The 21,107-nt window shown below is 39.9% G+C and overlaps 1 protein-coding gene across 1 annotated transcript in view; it reads right to left on the minus strand.

Moving 5' to 3' along the window:
* Positions 1–20,451, minus strand: part of IRAG2 (inositol 1,4,5-triphosphate receptor associated 2) — a 39,712-nt gene extending 19,261 nt beyond the window's left edge. The window contains exons 1-18 of the mRNA XM_067294819.1: positions 19,857–20,451; positions 19,010–19,120; positions 18,044–18,224; positions 17,737–17,813; positions 17,581–17,659; positions 16,585–16,743; positions 15,282–15,399; positions 13,674–13,724; positions 12,636–12,713; positions 12,024–12,080; positions 9,790–9,849; positions 9,614–9,678; positions 9,411–9,510; positions 7,627–7,758; positions 7,283–7,384; positions 3,568–3,731; positions 1,897–2,011; positions 1,293–1,455 (exon numbers count right to left, since the gene is read on the minus strand). Coding sequence (XP_067150920.1) covers positions 1,293–1,455; positions 1,897–2,011; positions 3,568–3,731; positions 7,283–7,384; positions 7,627–7,758; positions 9,411–9,510; positions 9,614–9,678; positions 9,790–9,849; positions 12,024–12,080; positions 12,636–12,713; positions 13,674–13,724; positions 15,282–15,399; positions 16,585–16,743; positions 17,581–17,659; positions 17,737–17,813; positions 18,044–18,224; positions 19,010–19,120; positions 19,857–20,451 — 2,407 coding nt within the window. The remainder of the gene's footprint in view (positions 1–1,292; positions 1,456–1,896; positions 2,012–3,567; positions 3,732–7,282; positions 7,385–7,626; positions 7,759–9,410; positions 9,511–9,613; positions 9,679–9,789; positions 9,850–12,023; positions 12,081–12,635; positions 12,714–13,673; positions 13,725–15,281; positions 15,400–16,584; positions 16,744–17,580; positions 17,660–17,736; positions 17,814–18,043; positions 18,225–19,009; positions 19,121–19,856) is intronic.
* Between the last annotated feature and the right edge of the window lie 656 nt (positions 20,452–21,107).

A 21,107-nucleotide genomic window follows, 5' to 3' on the forward strand; every position in this document is an offset into this window, starting at 1 on the left:
AGAAAGGTCCTCCACGCTACTCTCATCCTTGTTTCTCAGCCCTATTCTTCATAACATCCTGCAGTTTCTCCACAGCTCTACAGGTTTCTTTCCATCTAGGTACAGAAAGAGATTCCTGCAAAACACCTGAAGTCATTTAAAACCAGAATCTCACTCAGGATTGGGGAGGGGGAGGAAGGGGGGGGGGGAGGGAAAGGGTGTTTTTGTTTTGTCCTGCTTAAAGCCACTATAGCATCATTCTCTTTTGCTTTAAGATAACTTGCTTTGCAGAAAAGCTTTGTCTTTTCAGAGCTAGTTCCATCATTCTGCCGCTTGCTAATGAACCCTCAGAGTTTGAGGGAAGCAGCAAACATGAAAGCACCACGAGCATGCACATGCAGACAATGCCAAAACGCTGGTCACAAGTCAGTAAGCACAGTCTAGGGCTGTTTCTGCAGCATCAGGGCTTAACAGGCACTGGCTTCAGTTGTGCCTTAGAGCTAAGAGCCAGGCTCCCAAGTCATCTTTCTACAAGACAGACTGAAGTTTCAAATAAAAAAAAAGTTTATAACACATGAATACCTCGAACATTTTGTCTAGCACAAACAACAGCATGCATTGCCTTGGAAAACGCACCCTTGAGGCCAAATGCTCAGTGGGCATAAATCAGTCAAAACAGTTTCCACTAAGCAACAGACACGCCAGACTTGGAAAGAAAAAGCCACATGTGCCAGAATCAAACAACTGTGTTCTTTAATTGTCCAAGCTTTTGAGGCATTGACGTTAAGGAACAGGTGAGTAGTATGAAATTTCAGTGCTTCCTCAGCAAAAGTTGTACACACACACACACACACTATAATGACACGATGGGTTTCCACCAGGGAGAAGAGCCTGATACACCACAGTTATTCAGGATTACAAAGCAAACCCAAACAGCAAGCAGAAGGCAGGAAGCCTAAGGAAGAGGGGAAACTGGCAGGAGTGAAGCGGGCTATTCAGATGCGGGAACAGCATCTTCAGTGAGGAAGTGCCACCTATGGAGTCATTAATCCTTCCTCCTACTACTAGGGACGGTGTTAGGAGGCTCTACAGGTTTGGGCCAGCCCAACTCCCACTCAGCAGGGTCCCATCTGACTCAGAGCCCTGATGCCATAGTTGCAGACCTCTTAAAGGAAAGATGACTGCCACAGAGCATTTTATCACAGGGTGACCCGAAGATCAGTCCTATTCCCCCTTGCCACAGTTAAGCCACAAAGGATTTGCCTGTTCAAAAGTAAATAAATATATGCTGGCATGTGCCAGTAGTTACTCACTTTTTTGCTCTTCCATCTTTTCCTGAAGCAACTGGCAAGTGCTCGTTAAAGCTGCATTCACATCCTTGAGTTTTTGCTGCTCAGAAATGGCTTCCTCTAACCTGAATTTCAAGGATGCAGCTTCCTCGCAAGCGGAATGAAATGCCTCAACTTGTTCCTTTGCCTAAGCACAAAGCAATATTTAAGAAACAAAAAGAAAAAAAGAAAAAGTCAGCCCGGCTAGCACAAGGAGCCTCTATAGTTCATGTAAGTGAAACCAAAGTGCATCTGTTCTCTCTCAGGAAGTGATAAAGCTCCCTCTGAACTTCTGCATTTTCACATTGGGGTGGACTGTGTATGGAAGCTATTTTTGGCTTTTTTCTTTTCTTTTTTTTTTTTTTTTTTTTTAAGCCACCACAAATATGCAATGCTGCCTCCTTCATCAGCAAACTGTTGTCACCACCCCCTCAAATTTTACTTCCTCTGCTGGTTCCACTTTTTGCAATGAGGCACTCCATTCCGAACATGCGATTTCCTTTCCCAAGAGCAGCAATGCATTGTGCGTAGCTTTTTGCATCTGCTTGCCTTTTTCTTTTTGCATAGAAGGAACTAGATGGTCCCTTACCTGTTTGTTGGCATCCTCAAGCTGCTTTGTAGCTTTTTCTAGATCTAAACCAAGGGCTTCAGCCTGGCCAGCAGCTTCTTCTTGCAACTGTTTGACAGTTTCTATCTCACGTTGTCTGCAGGGTGCGAGAGCACAAACCACAACCGTTACTGACATTTTAAAACAGTCATGCCTAGGAGATGGCACACACCAGTTGCCGAGACATGCATGAAGAACCATATTCAGCTGTTACATATCACAGCTCCCCAGAATCCAGCACTAGGCACTTTTTTTCTTGCTAAGCACAATTTAGCCCAGCAGGTAGGCAAGGCTTTTTCATAGCAGCTCTGCAAGTAGGAAGGGAATGGAAGTTTTCCTTGGTTTCTCCCTAGCTAAACAGTGCAAGGGCTGTGCCAGCCCCAGCCAGCTGGGTACCACAGTGGAAGCTTGCGGATTATCCAGAGACCTCTCAAAGCAGAAGCTTAGTGGACCAAACCTTAGCAGTGGTCAGATGAACATTTTGGCTCGTTATTTAGGAAAGCTAGTAATAAGACACTGAGTCAACCATTCTAGTAAAAATACCCTGTAGCTATTGCTGTGGGTACACAGCTTCACATGGTTAATCTCCCAGCAGTGCAGAGGGTATTTTGCTTGACAGCAAGCAGATGTCATACACAGAACTTGTGCTAAAGATGATTGATGGCTTTCAAGCAATCCCATGTTTTGCACTGCAGAAACCCTTTCCTCATTTATTTTCTAACTCACCTTCATATGAATTCATTCCTGTTACCACCACCATAAGTAATGGTGATGCAGGGCAGTAGCTTTAAGAAACCAAGCCACCAGTATTTTTATCAGCTCTTTTCCAAGTAAAGGAAGAGGAGATGGGAGGCTGACAGTAGGTTTATTAACCACAGAAGTGGAAGAAAAGTCAGGTGCAGGAGCAGTATGACTGCTCAGCATCAGCTCTTAGGGAAGCCAAGTCCTAGGAAGCTGCTCATACCCTCACCCCAGGCAAAGGCATGTGTGCAGATATTTATATTTGGCAAAGGATGGTGGAAGAACAACACTATTAATAAGCCTGGCTTGTACGGAGACAAATTCAGATTAATTGTTCTGGCAGAACCAGCTTGCCTAGCTCCTTTCCTGAATGTCTGAGGAGACAGGGGAAGGAGCGAGGAAAGGCAGAAGTTTATGTCTGCTTGCTTTTGGTGCCATATTTATAATATCAAAATACATAACAGGAACCATTGGTAATAAACTGAAATTTAAAACTGTATTTTCATATTTAATGAGATAATGGCATGACCTCAGTGGGTTAAGAAACTAAGATAGTACATTGGCTTGAGCTTGCACATGTCTCCAAAAACAAGGATGTTTGAAGGCTTATATTTTACAGGTCTCTGGGTTCATATGCAACCAGCAGTTTAACAGTTGCACCTGTCAGATTAAAAAAAAAAAAAAAAAAGCTTAACTGCTTAGTCTGTGGTCTCCCTGGTGTTTTTAAGAGACATCTCCAAGATCACACGTTACTACATACACAAACCTTAACTCCCACATAATGTAATGTTATACTAAAAGCAGATCTGGGCCCCAAGACGGCAAATAATTTTCTTTGTGAAGCAAAGCCTTCAGAATTCAGTGATCTTTGTTCCTCAAGCCATTAAAAAGCAAAGAGCTTTGAAGAGGTACCTGGCAGAGAGCTCTTTCCTTAAGTGAAGTTGCTCTGTCTTTGTTCGCCTCAGGTTGCCTGACATTCTAATAAAATCCTTATCTAGGGATTCTTTGCATTTTTCTAAGAGATGAAGTTTCTTGATCCAAAGCTCTCTTTTTTCTTCTAGCTCTTGCTTGAGAATCTGTGAAGTTTTGAAATTGAATTGCAACATAGTTAAATGAGGAGTAGAGCCACAGAGTAAACCAGAGCCAGTTACACGATGAGAATTTCCTTGCCCCACCCTTTAGTATAGCCATCCACATCCAACACTACCTATAGTGCTATGCTGTATTGAAGGTAGAGGACCAACAGTATTTTGTAAATCTACTTGAACAGCTTTTGGTTGGGAGAAAGGCAGGAGAGAGAGGGAGGGATATGAGGAAACACACAGTTTGATAAGAAAAATCTTACAAAGGAGAAATGGGGTTTTTGTTTCATATGGAACAGTATTTTATTCAATCTAATAGGTTAACGAAACTACCTAAGCTTTATACCCATACCCTTCTAACTCCTGGCCCTGAGTGGATGCAGGGAGAGACAAGCTGGATTCCTGCCAGGCATTGGTACTTTTTAAGGTTAGATGGAACAATATGTAAGTTTTCACACTCAAAACTTAAACCTTGTTTATGCTAGTTTGACTTGACAAGTGGCTTCCACTTTTTTCAAAAAAAAAAAAAAAAAAAAAAAAGTCACTTCCAAATCAGAAGCCAGTCCTGGTCTTTCTTTCTGGGAAAGACTAGGGAATGCAGACAGTCCTCTTCCTGTTTGTTACTTGTGAAACAAATACATGGTTAACAAATGTTTCTGGTAAGTAGGTGCTAAAAGACAGGCAAAGACATGGCAGCCAAGGGCTTCTTTACAACTTGCCCTAGAAAGCCTCCATTACAAGTTGCCCAGATACAGTAACAGAAACTTATTTCACAAGGTGAAAGTTCTAATAACGCCCAACTTGCAGGAAGCCCCAAAATTGTCAGTTTAAACTTCTATGATCCTCTTCCTCAAAGTGCGCCTCTAAGTCCATTGGCACTGATTTGAGTTTGGAATTACAGAGGTGGTGGTGGGGAAGATGAGGAAACCCATGCTTCAGTTGCTTCCCTGCATAGCTAGCAGATGAAACATACCCAAGAGTGACTTCAGTGACAAAGACTTTCAGTTTTACCTCTGTTTTTGTAGGGGGGAAAAAGGGGAAGATCATAAAAATGAAGTCTTCAGAAACAACGAAGGATGCAGTGTTACTTAACAGTGACTTGTGGTATTCAGTACTGAGAAAGAGGAGTCCAGTTCTCTTTCTCTGACCTTATTCAACTGAACATGCAATTTGGAGTGCTCAGCTTTTAATAAGCACTTAACAAGAGTGAAACAGAGGTCAGGTAGGAAAGAGGTTCAGACTTCTAGGATGTTTCACTAGTTCAGAGGGGAAAACCTCTCTCCTACAAATATAGACCATCTTACCAGTTTTCAAGTTCTAGTCCAACACTGTTCGCTTGCTATGCGTAAAGAAGGGCAGCACATTAAGTATCACGTTACAAGAGGGGGCTGAACAATTTCTTTAGATAGGTTTACTGGAATGTCATGGGATGTGAACATGTGCAAATGCCCACATCCTGAAGATCAGTTTCTCAGCTAGAACAGGCAGCCCTTGCCATTAGAAATGGCATGGTTTTGAAATAAGCGGTATAGGCTTATCAGGGCACATATGCGTTGTGGCAAATTCATATCTTTCAGCAGGAGAAGGGTGAGAAAGTCATTACTCTCACCCTTATATATGCACTTAAGTGCACATATAAAGGCATACTTAAAGTATATTCTATATTATACACAAGTAAACTTTAAAACATATTTAAACATACTAAAACCCAGCAAAACTTGTCCACTATATATTGCACAGAAAACTGAGGAGGAGGGGGAAAAAAAAAAAAACAACCAACCAAACAAAAAAAACCGTTTAGGCTTCAAGTGACAGAGCAGGGTTTGAGATTTAACCCATTTTCTATAAAAACTTTTTGTAAGGGTGGAAGAAGCTACTCTGGATCAGTTTTTTTAATCTACTGTTGTTCAGCTCTACATACTCCATGTTTTCCACATGCTTGTCTTGTTCTAGTTAGATGAAGACAGTACATTAAACCACCTCCCATTCCCAAGGGTTCCTGTAGCACGTGACCTTTTATTTTTAAATCATCTTATTCATCCTTGTTAGCCTCTATTAGTTCAGTTGTTTATTGCATTACTGTCTAGGAGCCAGAACAGGATTTAATTGTCATTATGAACTCTAACAGCCATATCAAAAGTTTGTAGCTTCACATGTTTAAAGAGAATATGACCTCAGCATGGACAGTGAATTAACAAGCATCTTTTGGCCACAAAAACTTTGAAGGAGGAGGCTTTTAAGACTGAAAGGTTGCAGAGGAGCACAAGCCAGCAGTTTCCTAGATTCTACCCAGAGTCGTTCTGGGGTGAAGAGGCTGAAAAATTCTTGCACCTTTTCAAGGGGAAGCTTTCATGATTTACATTAAAAACAAACAAACAAACAAACCAAAAAGAAACCCCAAAACAACCAAACATTTGCTGCAAAACTGGACTGCTCCAGTGATCGCCTCTGCCTGCCCAAGAAGGATGAAGAGAGCCAACTACAATATTTTTCAATGCTAGGGGAAGAGAAAATTAACAGTCTGCTTAAAAGCAGACAGCTTACAGCAGTGTGCGCTGTGGTATCTTCAGCTATTACTCAAATTGGATGAATTTGGGTTCGAGTCTATTAAGGCGTCCAAAGACAGTGTTGAATTACAGTGCAGTGGAGTTTTCTATAGTAGCATTCCTAAAAGCAGATTAGTAGGAAGGAACAAGCCAGAGAGAAGTTACATCCAGCAAGATGAATATTTGAGAAACTGTGCTGTTACATGGGAGGGGAGGGACAAGAGCAAGAGAGATGAGTCTTGTCCACAGACTGCTGCTGCTAGCACACACAGAAGTTATTCTTGCCACACAGTTACTTTGAGCACAAGTCATAATTCTCGAGTCCCACAGGAGGTATGACGAATATTAAAAATACTATGCAAGATTAGATTGTAAAATATGCATTTGTAGAAACTTTTCATGAGGAGTGTCCAGCAGCAGCAGGACACTGCCTTGCCAAAGAAACCAAACCCTCTGATGGTTTTGATTTGGAAATGCAGTTATAAAGCATCCTTCCTCCTCTTCGTGATGGTGAAACCATCCACTACTTAGTCACAGTTTCAAATAGAGCACAAGGGAGAATGAGTGCTTGAGGCACCTGGACTACAGTTTCGATGAAGCTACCTAACAGCACTTTGCATTGACACCTATCAACGCAACTTTCATCCCAGTGCATATAGTGGGCAGAAAAGCTCTGTAACTCACACAGCATAGTGTTGCCATCTACTACTTGCTTCATTTACCTTTTTCTTTGGGCATAATTTTAGCAGAGTGAGATTTTGCACAAGACAAGTCAGGAAAAGCACGGCATTCAGGTGAAAAGCTATCGTTTCTCCACTTTCCCCACAAGAACTTACAACAGAAGATACTCATTTCTCTCCTTATAGTCATATCTGACCTCGAGTGGACTGCTACAACCTCAAGTAGTATATGTAGCATGCAACAGTAAGACACCCACCTCAAATTTTTGCACAGGCCCACTATTTCAGAGAATAGTGTCAGAGAAATAGAATTACTTACTACAAGCTTTCTCTCCCAAGCCTGCTGTATGTTCACATCAGGATCTTCCACCCATTGTAAAGAAGTTATCACAAGCTCCTCAGGTTCAGTAGCTTCCTCTTGCTGCAAAAAACCCCCCAAACTCCATTATTTCAAGTACTAGTCTGATGTAAAGCTGCCCAGAATTACACAGACTTAGAGCAATAGCATTAAAGTAGGTGCCAAGTGACACTGGTAGAGTAAGTATGTCCCTGAAAAAAATACAAGCTATTCTCATTTTTTCAAAAGAAGAAAAGCTGATCTATTTGGACATCTTGGAGAAGACCTAATTAAAAGCCTGATAAAAAGAACAAAGCCTTATTCACATATGTTATGCCACTAACCAGATTTTGCATAATAGCCTTAAATTTTTCTCCTGCATATTCAGGTCCTTGAAGTAAGAACAGCACTTCACGGTCCAGTGTTTCATCCAGAGATGTCCATTCAGTCTTGGTAATCTTTGAAAAGAGAAGAGAGTCAGTTAGCCTATTTTGACATCTCTTTACAACAGAGCAGCATCAGTGACATTTAGAATTTTTTGAAGTAACCCTGCATTGTATTTACCAGAAGGTCAGAGCTACTGCAAACTTGAAGCTTGTAAAGGCTTTTCAAAAACATAATGTCATGAGGATTAAAAAACAACAGAAAAAAAAAGCAGCAAGCCAAGTTGCTGAATGATCCGATATAAATTTTCATGTCAGAAATAAGCAAGAGGAAGTCAATCATCAGTTAACTTTATTCAGAAGAGGTATTACTGAGTGAGGAATAAGCAGAGCTCATGTTTGCTTTACAGGTAAAGGTGGAATCTTGCATCTCACTGAAGTATTTGAGAGGTAATAGCTGTTATTGCAGTACGGGCTGCTGCACAAACTGTAATAGGAGACTATATGCTGCTTTTGAAACAGAGCTGCCTAGCCAGTTATTTCTCTCATTTCTGAGCCTGTATTTGCAGTCTTTTGGTAGATTTTTTTGTTCTAAGTGCTACTTCTTTGCAAATACCGTACAAGTACGCTGAATACTAAAGCATGCTGCAGCATGCCAACTTAAATCTTACAAGAAAAGGCACTGCAATAGGTTTTCTTTGTCACCAGCTCTGCTGAATAATTTGCATCTGAAGGGAAGACAATACTGTAAGGAAGGACAGGACAGGACTCAATGGAGTGTCTTTAGGAAAGTAGGCATGAAAGAGTAAGCCATAAAAAAAAATGAAACCAAAACCACCCTACAAAAATAGTTTACCAGTAGTTCCCTACTGAAATACTGGGAAGTTAGGAGAATGGTAAACCAGAAACCAAAGTTCCATTGATCAGTGAAGTGTTTCTGAAGTGACCAAAAGCACAGGTTCCAAAAGGAGCCAACCCCCCTGCCAGGTGTCCCCTGTGTCACCTGCAGGGCACTACAACTCCAAACCACCAGGCTCAGTTGCAGCACTAAGATTTTGTCAGTCTGTACCTGGGCTCATCAGAGGAATGCCTCTCCTTGCAACTACACAGAAACCATAGAAAAAGTAACTGGACATGTCTTGAAGAGATCAGAGTCTCCATTACTCCTGCTGAGGGGCAAGGAAATGCTGCCTATAGAGAGACACTTATCAGAGTTTCTAAAGAATAGGTTAGATGACAAAAAACTCTGCAGCCTTCCGAGGGAGTTTATTCCAGTGCTTAATTGTCCTTTTCACTAGATTAGGCTTCAGGGAAAAAGCAACTTTTCCTCCTGCAATTAAAAAATCATTTTTTGTGTCCACTGCAGGTAGCACAAAAAAAAAAAAAAAAAAAAAAAAAGCAGACTGTTACTTTTACATATGGCCTTTTACATATTTGAAGATTCTCATCTCCCCTGTCAGTCTGTTCTTCTGCCAGCTAAATGACTCTAGCTCTCTCAGCTGTATTTTGAAGGTCATTTTTTTTAATGATATGTTTTTATGTGCTTTTCTCTGGACCATGTCCAATGTGCACAGAACAATATTGTAATCTTCACATTCTACACTTCCATACTAGGACCAAAGGATCCAAATCTCAGGGTTATCTAACAGTCTTCAGAAACTGAGCTTTGTTCTTCATTTACTGTTGCTAGAGAACAGAGATAAGATTCTGTCAGATTTTATTCATACCTCAGAAGCCTGAGCAAGTTCCAGCTCACAGCGCAGTGAATTTGTTCCTTCAGCAATACTGCTGTTAAATTTATACATCAATGGGAAGCTCAGACCATTTCTGAAAGAAGCAGGGAAAAAAAAAAAAAAAAAGCAGAAAAGTACATCAGCCCTTTTTGCCTTTCGATGAACTGTGTTTTCTGAGACTTGCTCACAATACTCACGAGATCAGCTCCTGCTGCATGTGTTGTATGTTCTCCAGTAGCTTATTTTTTTCTGCTCGCAAAGTCTAAAACACACATCAGACCTGGTCAGAGGGTTAGTTTGTCATGCAGAATAAGCAGAGGATATGCATGCTTTCCTCTCACATAGTCACAAGCTAAATAATTCAGTTCCATACCTCTATTACTGAAGAACATTCCACAATGGTTGACTTCAGTTCTTTGATATCCTGCTCCTTCTGCAAAGGTTGTGGAAGAAAAAAAAACAAACAAACAACAAAACAAACAAAAAACAAAACCCCACACACCTTTAAAGCACATAACCTAATGAACTAATTGAGCTAATTTGTGACTAAGATGTTTTTTAGCTAAAATACTAATATAGTCAATCCTACACCACAAGAAATAAGTTGTACAATTGAGGTTTGAGAAGCAATCCATTTTCTGGCACTTGAGCAGGTCTGTTTTTTGTGGGGTTATATGGGAGGAAGGGTGCAGAAAATGAGAAGGAGAAAGCAATCTAACCACATAAGATAAAAATAGTTGCAAGTTTGAAGGATTACAGAGTCAATTGTCTCACATATTGGCTAAAAGAAAACACTTGGAAGACTTTTTCTTATGTAACTCCTGGAATTAAGGGGACAGGACAATTCTTCCCAGGTGCTGTGTTTTATCTTTTACTCTCCTGGTTTCTGTACCAGTAGTAGCAGATTAAACTAGACAGAAGCACTTTAGTTTTGGCAGAAAGCCTGGACTATGTTCTGCCTGGCACGAGTTTTAATACTAAGTGACCCCTAAAACAAATTGCACTGTGTTCCTAAACAAGTTTGCTTTCATAAATTTTCATGATTAAAGGCACAGAGGATAGGGGGCTGCAGATTAAACATCATCTAATGGAAAGGTTGATAGAGAACATTTCACACCTCACAGTAAGACTGAGGAACTAGTAGGAGTGGTAGCTTTCTTAGCTATGCAAAGTAACAATCATGTTATGCCATTATGGTAGAAGATGCTGCACAGACAACCAGAACGTTCCTTAGAGAAAATATGAATCTGCAGTAGGAGCTCTCACTCGCTTCCCTTTTATGACTTCTTCCTCCTCTTCCTCTTTAAGAATACTTGAGGTTTTTGAAAAAGGTGAAGTACACACAAAAAGCTAAGCAAATATACAAGGAAGAAGTAAAGTTATAGAGCAAAGTTTCCAGCTTTTTCTTGGCAAAGAGGAAAGACCTGTGGTGCTGAAGATTAACAAAATAAAGACAAGGGGAAAAAAAAAGTTTTAAGTGGTTTACATCCTTATGGAAAGGTATGAAAACTGCATCTTCTGCAGTTTTGGGCCAAGAAAAGAAGGGTTACCATATTAATTTCCAGTGTCCACCAGTCTTATCCAAGTTGTCTTTGGACCAACATCTATGAAAGTTATTTAAGCTTACAGGTAAACCCTCATTCCACTGACCCTACCGACAAGAAGCAAAATCAGTTTTCCACACCAGTTTATTCAAAATTATGCAAACCAGTTGCCTTCACCTACAAGCACATGCAATGTAGCAGACTGCATTCAAGACTTCCATCTAAAGAAAGGCTTATCAAGCCTACTGACTAAAGGGAAAGATACTACAGATGCCACAGAAATTTTGAATCATTCAAGGAGGAGAAATTGCAAGTTACTAAAAAAACGTTAATTCCTTTGTACCTTGAAGCCACTTCTGGCAAAACCTGTAAAAATTGTCAGCTACAATATTTAATCAGGATTGATTTGAATTACACTGAGCTTTGGTTCTCTTGTCACCACCAAATTCAAACTGCAATCATTTTTGCAGAGACTAACAGTGAAATATTTCACCAGATGAGTTAGAGCATCTTCTGCTAAACACAAACTTCATTAGCTGAGAAGGCTCTTGCATGACTCATAAGACTAGAGAATGCCAAAGTCCCTACAGGGTCTTATGTCTTCATGTTTTCAAAGTCTACAGTTGAAAACAACATCAGAAACATACCTAAGCAAAGCCTAGGTAACTACATCTCAGTATTGAGAAAGGTTAGATTTGTGTGTGTGACTGGACATGGTGATCCAGAACCCACAGAAACACAAGAAGTAAGCAACTGAACTAAAGGACATGAGGGGAAAGATCTTCTGCAGGTACATTCTTCTGTGCATTTTTCTGAACTCTGCATGTTTGTTTTAATAGTTGGGCTTTTTTTAAAGCAAAATCCTGAAACCCTTAATTATGCTGACTCATACCCAGCTCCTAAAGTAGATCTCGCCTACTTTGAAGCCATTTATAGGATCAGGTTCTCTCATGTAAGAGCATCAGAAAGAACAGCACCACAGTATTTGTTGCATTGGCTTTTTAGCAAAGTGTCCCATATTCAGTAGTTTCAGGCAAGACAATAATAAAATAAAGCTACTAACCTGGATCAAGCTTGCCTCTTTATTCACAACAGCACTCTCATAGATGTGTGCTTGGATCTGAAATGAGAAGAGATTAAAAAGTCCTCTAGTCATCTGCAGGTACTTTGATAGAAATCTGTTCTTCTATCTTACTTGGAAGGGAAAAAGGGCATCATAATCCCTTGTTTCAAAAAGTCAACTTCTTTTCTGAATACCTTGCATACATGTTTCAAAGTTAAAGTCTTGCACCCAGTTAAAAGTGAAAGATGTGTTTCAGTTCCCACAGCCATATTTGTCTCTTCTTGTCTATCCAGGCTAATAGTTTCAGCAACATCAGCCAAAGTATTATTTTCTAATACATGTCTTCAAGTTGTAGGGAAAAGGTTTCATTTTTTTCCCCTCTAAATTAAATTTTTAGGAAACTGTGGACTATCTACATTAGCTTGGTTTCTAGCATCCAGATAGCAACTTTCCTAGTCAAAGCCAGCATGCTGGCTAAGCTACAATCACACTCTTTTCTTCAGTACAGACTAGTTCAGGGTTGTCTACCTTACAGAGATAGAGTTTTCCCTCTGGTAGACCCAAGTAAATTATAGGCTGTCTTTTTGTGCCTCCTAAAGTTAAAATGCTTACTTGAAGCTCTGCTGCAGTTTTAGACAACTCCAAAATCTTCTTTTGAAGTCCATCAGTGTCCAGGCTATTCCTAATGTTCTGAACAAGATACAGAGTGTTTAGGCACAGTAAAATGGATTGACAGCTTCTCCTAGAAGAAACTAGACATAATGACAACTTCACTCCTAAGCTACTGCCTATTCTAAAGCAGTGCCAGCATTTACGTACGCACAAAACTTTCTTGTCCTACTTCCTCTGATGTTTCTATACTTTTCAAAGTTAAGGTCTTATGCTGCAAAGGTCAGGACTGCCACAGCCCCAGGGCTGTCCCACAAATATTTGGGACAAGAAGAATTGCATTGCAATTTTAGTTCATCTACAATATGCATTTTCATATCCAAGCAACTCCTTGAAGTCAGAGGCAAAAAAATAGGAACTTGTAGGATAGCATGAGCTCCATCTTCAGGCATGTCTCCACTGGAAACAGGCTTTTGGCTGAAATGTAAAGTTTTAAGGGTGGGATTAACTCAGTAACACAAGCATCTCCAATACAATTCTAAGGAGTCTGTTTTCCATTCAGGTGGACAGAGCTTTTCCCATTAGCTCCAGCTACCACATTTCTTTAGAGTTAGTTCTATACAGAACTTCTCATTTGGATCTTAGAGAAGGGAAATGGAGGTGAACCTCAACTGAAAAGACAAAAAAGTGTTAGATGAAGATCGTTTCAATTCAGAGTATATAGTTAGATCTGTGTTAACTAGAAATACTTGGAGTTTGTCTATCAAGCTTTGAATGGGGTGTGGGGGAAAAGCTGTTTAGTTTCTGTCCCCCTCATTCCCCCAATCCACAATCCTTACTTGCCCACCAAATGGAAAGTCTGAAGCACAGTGCAACTTCAAGACAAAGTTTTAAGACAAGTCATTCTCATAAAACATAAAATATTTTGTTAACCTAATTAGTAGCTCAGGCTTCAAAGTCAGACAAACATTTCATTTCTTAATGGTGAGCTTTTAGGTAGACAAGGTATTTAGGTATTTGCAAAGCCGTAATTTATTTTACCTCTTCCTGAAGAGAGGTCATTTTGATGACAAGAGACTGATTTTCTTTTTCCTTGTATATTAAAAAAATAAAAGAGAGAGAGAGAGAGAGAGAGAGAGAGAGAGAGAGAGAGTCATTATGTTTGAAAAAATAGCAATTCTTAAAACATCTGCACAAGTAATGTTTTTAACATTTTTTTTTTAGCATATCAAGTTTAACATCCAAAGCCAAACTAATCCAAAAAGCAATAGAGCACAAACACATTCAGGGCCCAGTATGAAACTGTAGTGGTTCATTTTTATCATGTCAGAGGGCACAGCAGAATGAGGAGTGCTGTGACTGGTGCAGCTCATGAAACCTTACTGATATTACACTTTCTAAATTCAAGGTTTGACCCCAACACTTCCTATTTGAGTAAAACTCAGATCACTAGAAGATCAGAGAGGTATTTAAGGCTAGAGTATACATGGCTAGTTATGTTCATATCTAAGTCAAGGCAGATCTGGAAAGCCTATATGCCACACTACACTACTTCCATCAGACAGGAAAAGAGTAGCCATACCCCCACACAGTGCCTCCACAGCTCTGCTTACAAGTCACTTGCTGTTCCCTGAGCTACAAAACTTCTGATATTACTCCCCATCTCCCGCACTCCCAATCTCCTTCTTTTATGCACAAAACTCCTGCAGTGATTTGTGTAATCTGAGACAAAGAATTGTACATACACTAGAACAGGTTAGCAACAAAAACTTGTGTTCTTGCTCTCTAGGGAAAGGAGTTTTTGTTGTTGCTGTTGTTTTGTTTGTTTTAATATCCATGATCAACAGTGCACAGAGCCATGGAACACCAATATACAGCTATGACAAGCAGATGCGACTGTCGTGCGAACAAGGCACATGGCAACAGTGCAGACCTGTTCTTCTGAGAGCTTGCATTCTGCTGTCTAGCAACACCTCCTAAAGCTGCAGCCACAACATCAGTATTGTTACCACACTACTTTACACATGTTACAGTTAAACTGGCTTTGCTACCTAGGCATCTAGGGTGCAAATCAGATACTTTCACGTAGACAGTTTGCACCCTTTCAGACACTCCAAAATATGCCGCCTGGCTTCCAGCTGTCAGTCCAGAATGGACAAGTTTCTGATAGGTCCTTGTCATATCCACCAACCCACGTGGATCTCTCCAATGGCCTAGGATGTTTCAAAACAAATTCCTTTCGCTGGGCATCTGAACTGAGCCTCCTGTCCTCTTTGCTCTGCAAAAGTCATGTACAACACTCAAATTCCTATCAGGACATCATGAACTTCAAATTAGATGAGGCTTGATGTCAGCAGCGTGAAAGCTGTTGTCTTTAAGTGCAATTATATGCAAGATGATTAAAAGGGCCAGTCCACTGTGAAAGTTGTTTTCTACACTGTAACCGATAATAGTTTAAAGAGACTTCCATGGAAAAACTAATCACATCACATTACAAAGCTATTTTCAAACTAATTACACTTCAAACTCCCTCAAAAAACCTCAGTACCTACCAGGTACTGCCGATTTTTATGGGCTGATTGGTCATACCACTGTTACAGCAAAGCGTGAGAAGTTGTGCAACATAAGCTGAGAAGTAAGATCACCTACTAGCTGTTTATTCTGGCATAGAATCTGCCGTCTCTTCTCTTCCGAGAAGTTCAGGTTGCTTTTTGCTTCTTCCAGTTCTTCTTCCAGCAACTTGGCTTTCAGCACAGAGTGCTGGATGCTGGGGGGAGAGAAAGAAATCCAGGAAAACCTCAGCAAGTTACTGTTGGTCATTAGATAGGATGAAATACAAGAACAGTATTTTCAGAAGCCCCCAGGGACTCATTCTTTGGCACAGATACTTAACAGAAGAGCAACAATCAAGTAAGTCCATCATTTTTGTATGGAAAAAAGGGCTCATGGACTTGCCCTCTTATTTTAAACATCCCCTTTCATTCTCTAAATAAGGGATGAAATCCCTAGCAAAGATAGCACCTATCAAGCCTTTTTTTTTTTTTGTCTGTATCTAGCTAACAATCAAGCTTGCAACAGTTAAATATATCTGGTTGCCCAAGCACACAGACAGACACATCTTTACTGTACTTCATGGTTAATAGTTATGGAAATCATTTCAGTTCAGTTTTCAGGGATAAACTCTGCGTCATTTGATCATAATCCTGATCCGATACCCCAACCTATGCATGTTTTCCCAACATGGTAAAACTTTTTTCACCAATAGCTCTAGATAGTAGAATGGCCCAGAGCACAGGGTCTGACACACATGCACATGTCCCACATTAGCTGGGTGAAAAGACTCCTGTCTTAATCTTCCCTGGATAGACCAGGAATGGTTTGGCAGTTGACATAATGCCATCACATTTGAATCATTTGGGTCAGATAAGAACTGTGAACTCACTGTAAAAATAGTTGTGTACTCATGGCACTGATGGGTCGCCAGGCTGCAGCCATACACTGAGACAACTCACTCCAGTTCCTCAAGGGACTAGCAAAATAGCTCTTACGTGCTCATTTTTCCACTGCTTGGCAGTGAGTATTTGACCTAGGACTGGAACCTTTCCAGTGTTTGGCTGTTCTCTTGTAATATTAGGCCTCCCTCCTTGGTTTTAGTTGGATTCAGCTTTACCCCGAGTTGTTTGTGTGCACTCACAGAATCTCGGGCAGCACGAACCAGTCTCTGATCATGTGAGAGGCTATATGACAAATGACTGATTTTATAATAACCAGGAGGTATAGAGCAGAATGGTCTGGCCACAGCATTAAGCCTTGCAGACACTGCATTAACTCATGAAACTTGCTGCCATAAAGTACTGCTGAGGCTAGAAATATAAAGCAAGATTAGCCTGCTCCTTGGAAGATAGGCCTGTCCATGGCCATTACACAGACCAGGTGCACCAAGGTTTCCCACCTTTTTATTTGTTGATGTAGATCCTCGTTATCTGCCATTAACTTATTGTTGGCCTCATCCACAGCTTCCAGAGTCAGCTTCAATTTGTTGTTCTCTTCCTGAAGCTTCTGGTTGTTGTACTGCAAGTCTGCGACACAGGTTATCAAGTCAGAAGTCTCCCTGTTTCAGTAACAAAGCCAGAAAAGATGAAGAAGGTGATTGGTTCTAATTTAGGTTTTTTTTAAAAATCTTGATGCCATGCTGCATTGACTAGAGTTGTAAGCAGATGGTTTACACATGACTTGCAATGCCATTGGACAAGTGCCAAGGCTGGATGACTGCAGAACAATACCTTAAGTCTTTGTTAATCTCCTCTTAGGCCATCACCAATACATTAAATTAACTCCAGAAGTCCTAGATCCCTTCTCTTCCCCTGAACCACCCCCTATCTACACTTTCAACTAAAAACAAGGGTTACACCTTTCCGAGATTCTTAGAAATGAGAGGAAAGCTTCAGAAGGAAGATAGTTGACTATGTATAAAACATGAACGTTATCTTTGAAAATTCTGGGGCCTTTATTAAGGGATTTGCTATTATCAAATCCAAATAATAATCATGATTATTAAGAGAAATGCCCAAACAAAATTAAGGACCAGAAATTCAGGAGACAATATCTTCTATTTTCAGATACTTAAAAAAAACTGGGGGGAAGAGCTGCAGGGGGAATATTTAAAGAGGAAAAGAAACCCACAGCAAAACTCTGACCACAGGGAATTAACAAGGCAAATCAACAAAGAATGACCAAGATATCAGTAAGGTAAGTTACTAGTGTATTTTTACTACTGAGCAGAAGGTGTGAGGAAGAACTTGATAGCATCAAGAGTTGGTGCACACTGAGGTCAGCATTAGAAACCCTGCCAAGATAGTTTTCTGAAATAATGATTCTGGGAATTGTTCTTGCGTAATGAAAGCTAGAAGTACTAACTTCTGAGAAAGCACTACTTAAATGAACTTACATGTCTCCTTTAGATGCATCACCCCCAAAGGCCTCCAAACTTCCTGATGTAACATTCATTTGGACAGGCATCCTTTTTGCTGAAAGAGATTTTTCTGGTTATAGTTTAAGAAAGTGGAGTTTTCCCTCACTAAAACCAGAACAAAATGATCTGCACCTTCAAAGATGTTTTTATGTACTTTAAATTCCAGATCTTCCATGCTCACTATTGGTTCCTCCGTGGCATCATCTTCCCTGAAACAAGAAAGCCTGAAGGTTCATAAAACTAGTATGATATTGGATTACCTACCAACTTTTTATATTTAAAAGCTTGCAGACAAAAAAAAAAAAAAATCCACACTGTGATCAAAATGTCTTGATGCCATCTTTGTTCTAGGGTACTGGAAATGAAAGTCACAGGAATGGTTTCTAATCTCTTGCTTTGACAGAAGCTTTTATGAGATAGATTGATAAAAAGCTATTACCATTTTCTCTTACAGTCTTCAATCCACTCTTTCATGATGGCATGATATGTTTCCAGGTCCATAGAAATGTCTCTTTGATCTGGGTCAAGCATGTTGCACAGCTCTTCAAGGCCACTGTCTTCTGATCCCCGACTAGTTGTATGTCTCAGATAATCAACAATCTTGGAAACAGCTACTTTTCCTAAGATAGATATAGGTGTCCAAGCACCAGATTTTGAAGTCTAGCAGGACATCAAGGAAAAAAAAGCTATGAAAGAGCATGCTACTGATCTGCACTATGGCATATTCAATTGCCCTGTAGACAAGTAAATGATCACTGAAGTTCCAGTGTGATCTGGAACAGTTTAGAGCTTTCATTTGTTTTTTCCAATATGAAAGTGTGAAAGTCTAGTACATTTGTTTTATTGACTACAGTCAAAGAAAAAAAAAAATCACCTCATTTGCTATGCTACTACTTCAGGCCTCTCATCATAAGATGAGGGCAAACCCTGTGACTGACAGTTTCTTATTCTGGACAGTTAGACTCCCCCCCACACACAAGCAAACAAACAAACAAACTATAAAACACAAAAAAAAACATCCACAGATTTAGTCATATTTGATGGGGAACTCGGAAGAGTAACCTCTTGTTCTGCAGTTTCCTAAAGTTCATTTTTCTAACAGGAAAATGCCTAAAAGAAATAAACAATTATTTCTAACAAGGTTGATAGGAAGAACTGTGATACTTCTCTGCTTCCTCTTCACTAGGATACAGCAAAGACCAGCTTGGGGCAGGGATGGAGGGGGGTAGGGAAGAAGAGACAGGCACCATGCAGAAGAGGTACAGAGCTTTACTCAGTATCTGCCGCATATACAGCTGCCTAGTAAAGGTAGCTACTCAGTCTAAGAATATGCAAACCATAATGCAGTCTGAGCCTTGAAAATTTATTAAGAGAAAGAAGAACAATGAAAAAGCCACTGGCAAACCTGTATGCTCTATGTCACATGCACAGAAGATAGTAGTTAGTAAGTCTTCTTCACAAATCAAGCTTACATCATACATCTCATCAGCTTTGTACCCCAGCGACTGTTTCCATCCTATGAAGGATAAGTTTGTTACTGTCCATCTTTATTCATTCGGTGCAACTTTCACACATCAGTCCTTCTAACTACAGTATCATTTGCCTAATAGCACAAGTGGGCATGGTCTACTACAGCTTGAACAATACACAAATAATTAAGAACACAGAACAGGACTTTTACTATTAAGTATTGTCAGGAAATGTCCATAGCTAGAGCCTCAGAGTCTGGGAACTGGTATATGCATCTACTTTTATACATAGATAAGTGGGAATACTGGATACTTTTCTGCATAAAGTAACATTTATATAAAACAGAGTTTTAAGAAGCCAGCTATCTCTTCCCTCCCCCTAAGATACACTTGAGAAAAATCATTATAATCAGATTAAATTTTTTAGAAAACAATTCTAAAAATAAAAACACCAGAAAAACCCAAACTCACATACCTACCTTCCTACATTAAAGATAAATTAATTTAAAAAAAAAAAAACACACACAGTCCCAAAAAAGGAATTGTGAAATTTGAAAATATGTTTTGACTCAAGCCCTTACTTCCTCACTTTTTAAAATTGACATAAATAATTTTCAGGGAAAGATTAAGGTTCTACACAGCTCTTTTTGCAGTCTGATTAGATTGGACTGATTCCAAAACATATTGCTATTACTTTAAGTAGTAAAGAAATTCAGCCATGTAGGCTGAATGTTCTGATGTCTAGTTTTTTGGATTGAAAGGTTTTTATTTCCAAGATTTTACCTCTTTCACCCAAAGATAGTCTCTTTGGCACAGGAGATTGGATTACAGCACTTTCTGACTTCTTATCAGATGTCAAAAAATGTAAGTTTGGACTCGATGTAAGGTATTTCTGTTCATGAGGCACATCCTTAGATTCAATACTTGATAAAACACACAACTGGTTCTGGGCATTAGCCTCTCTAGTTCTGAAGAGGGATGGAGAACTGTTCTCAGTCTGGCATACTGGCATCCATGGTTTGCTGGTCTTCTCTTCGCTTTTAATGATTGAATAGGTAGCATTCACAGAACAGCAGTCAGACATATGCCTGAAACAAGGTGACAGCACCCGCAAGTCTGGAGAGAAGACAGTGTCACTACTGGGACTTATGAGGTGTGGAGCAGTATTATTATGGCTTCTGAAAGTTCTTTTCTTTAGTATTTCTTCTAGATTTTTTTTGATATTACACTGTGGACTGTCAAAGTTCTGGGACTGAAATTTTGGTATCTGCAAAGCAGGATTAGAGACTTGGTCCATCATTTGGATAGATTTGATCTTTCTGCAAATACTGTCCACTGGGTTATGATGCCGTTTGTTAGCTCCATGTTCCAAAGACATTATCAACTTCTTTCTCTTGCAAAGTGCCTGAGAGGTACAGAGACAAGACATAAGATTCAGAAAGAGTAGCAAAAGTGTGTTCTTTGTACCAATTTGTCTGTTCAGTAGACAATTTGGAACTTTAGTATCAAGTTATTTGAAAATCCTTGGTCCATATCCTGACTGGCACAGAAGCCTTCAGTCATGATGTCTAATTCTCTGGAGAACTAGAAGTGGTGTGGAGTTGGAAGGGGTGGGAAAAAATTACTTTCTGAAACCCTGCTTCCCCCCTCCCCATGTCTTTGTATTTAAAAATAAAAAAATCTGAAGAACTCCTGCACCAGCTGACTAACTTCTTAGATTAAAAGAAGTGCGAAGCAGCATTACGCAGCCCAACTTACCTCAAATTAGATTTTTCTAACAACTGTGTGTATACAAATGTGACTGAAAGTAATAATTTATACCATGTACTTCCTTACCTAATCCCATGACTTTATGTCCAACAGCAACAATTGCCCGGATATTTACCCAAGCTACTTTCTATAGCTCTAGACATTATCAGTTCCCAATCTCATTCCGTGGCCTCCCAGCTACACAAGTCAGTTTAAGAACTGCAGCTTTCCCGATATCATCCTGTGACAGGTTTCAGAAGCTAAGGTTTAAATGAAATTTGCTTT

This window comes from Apteryx mantelli, chromosome 1, assembly GCF_036417845.1.
Source record: "Apteryx mantelli isolate bAptMan1 chromosome 1, bAptMan1.hap1, whole genome shotgun sequence".
In the NCBI taxonomy this organism is placed as follows: domain Eukaryota; kingdom Metazoa; phylum Chordata; class Aves; order Apterygiformes; family Apterygidae; genus Apteryx; species Apteryx mantelli.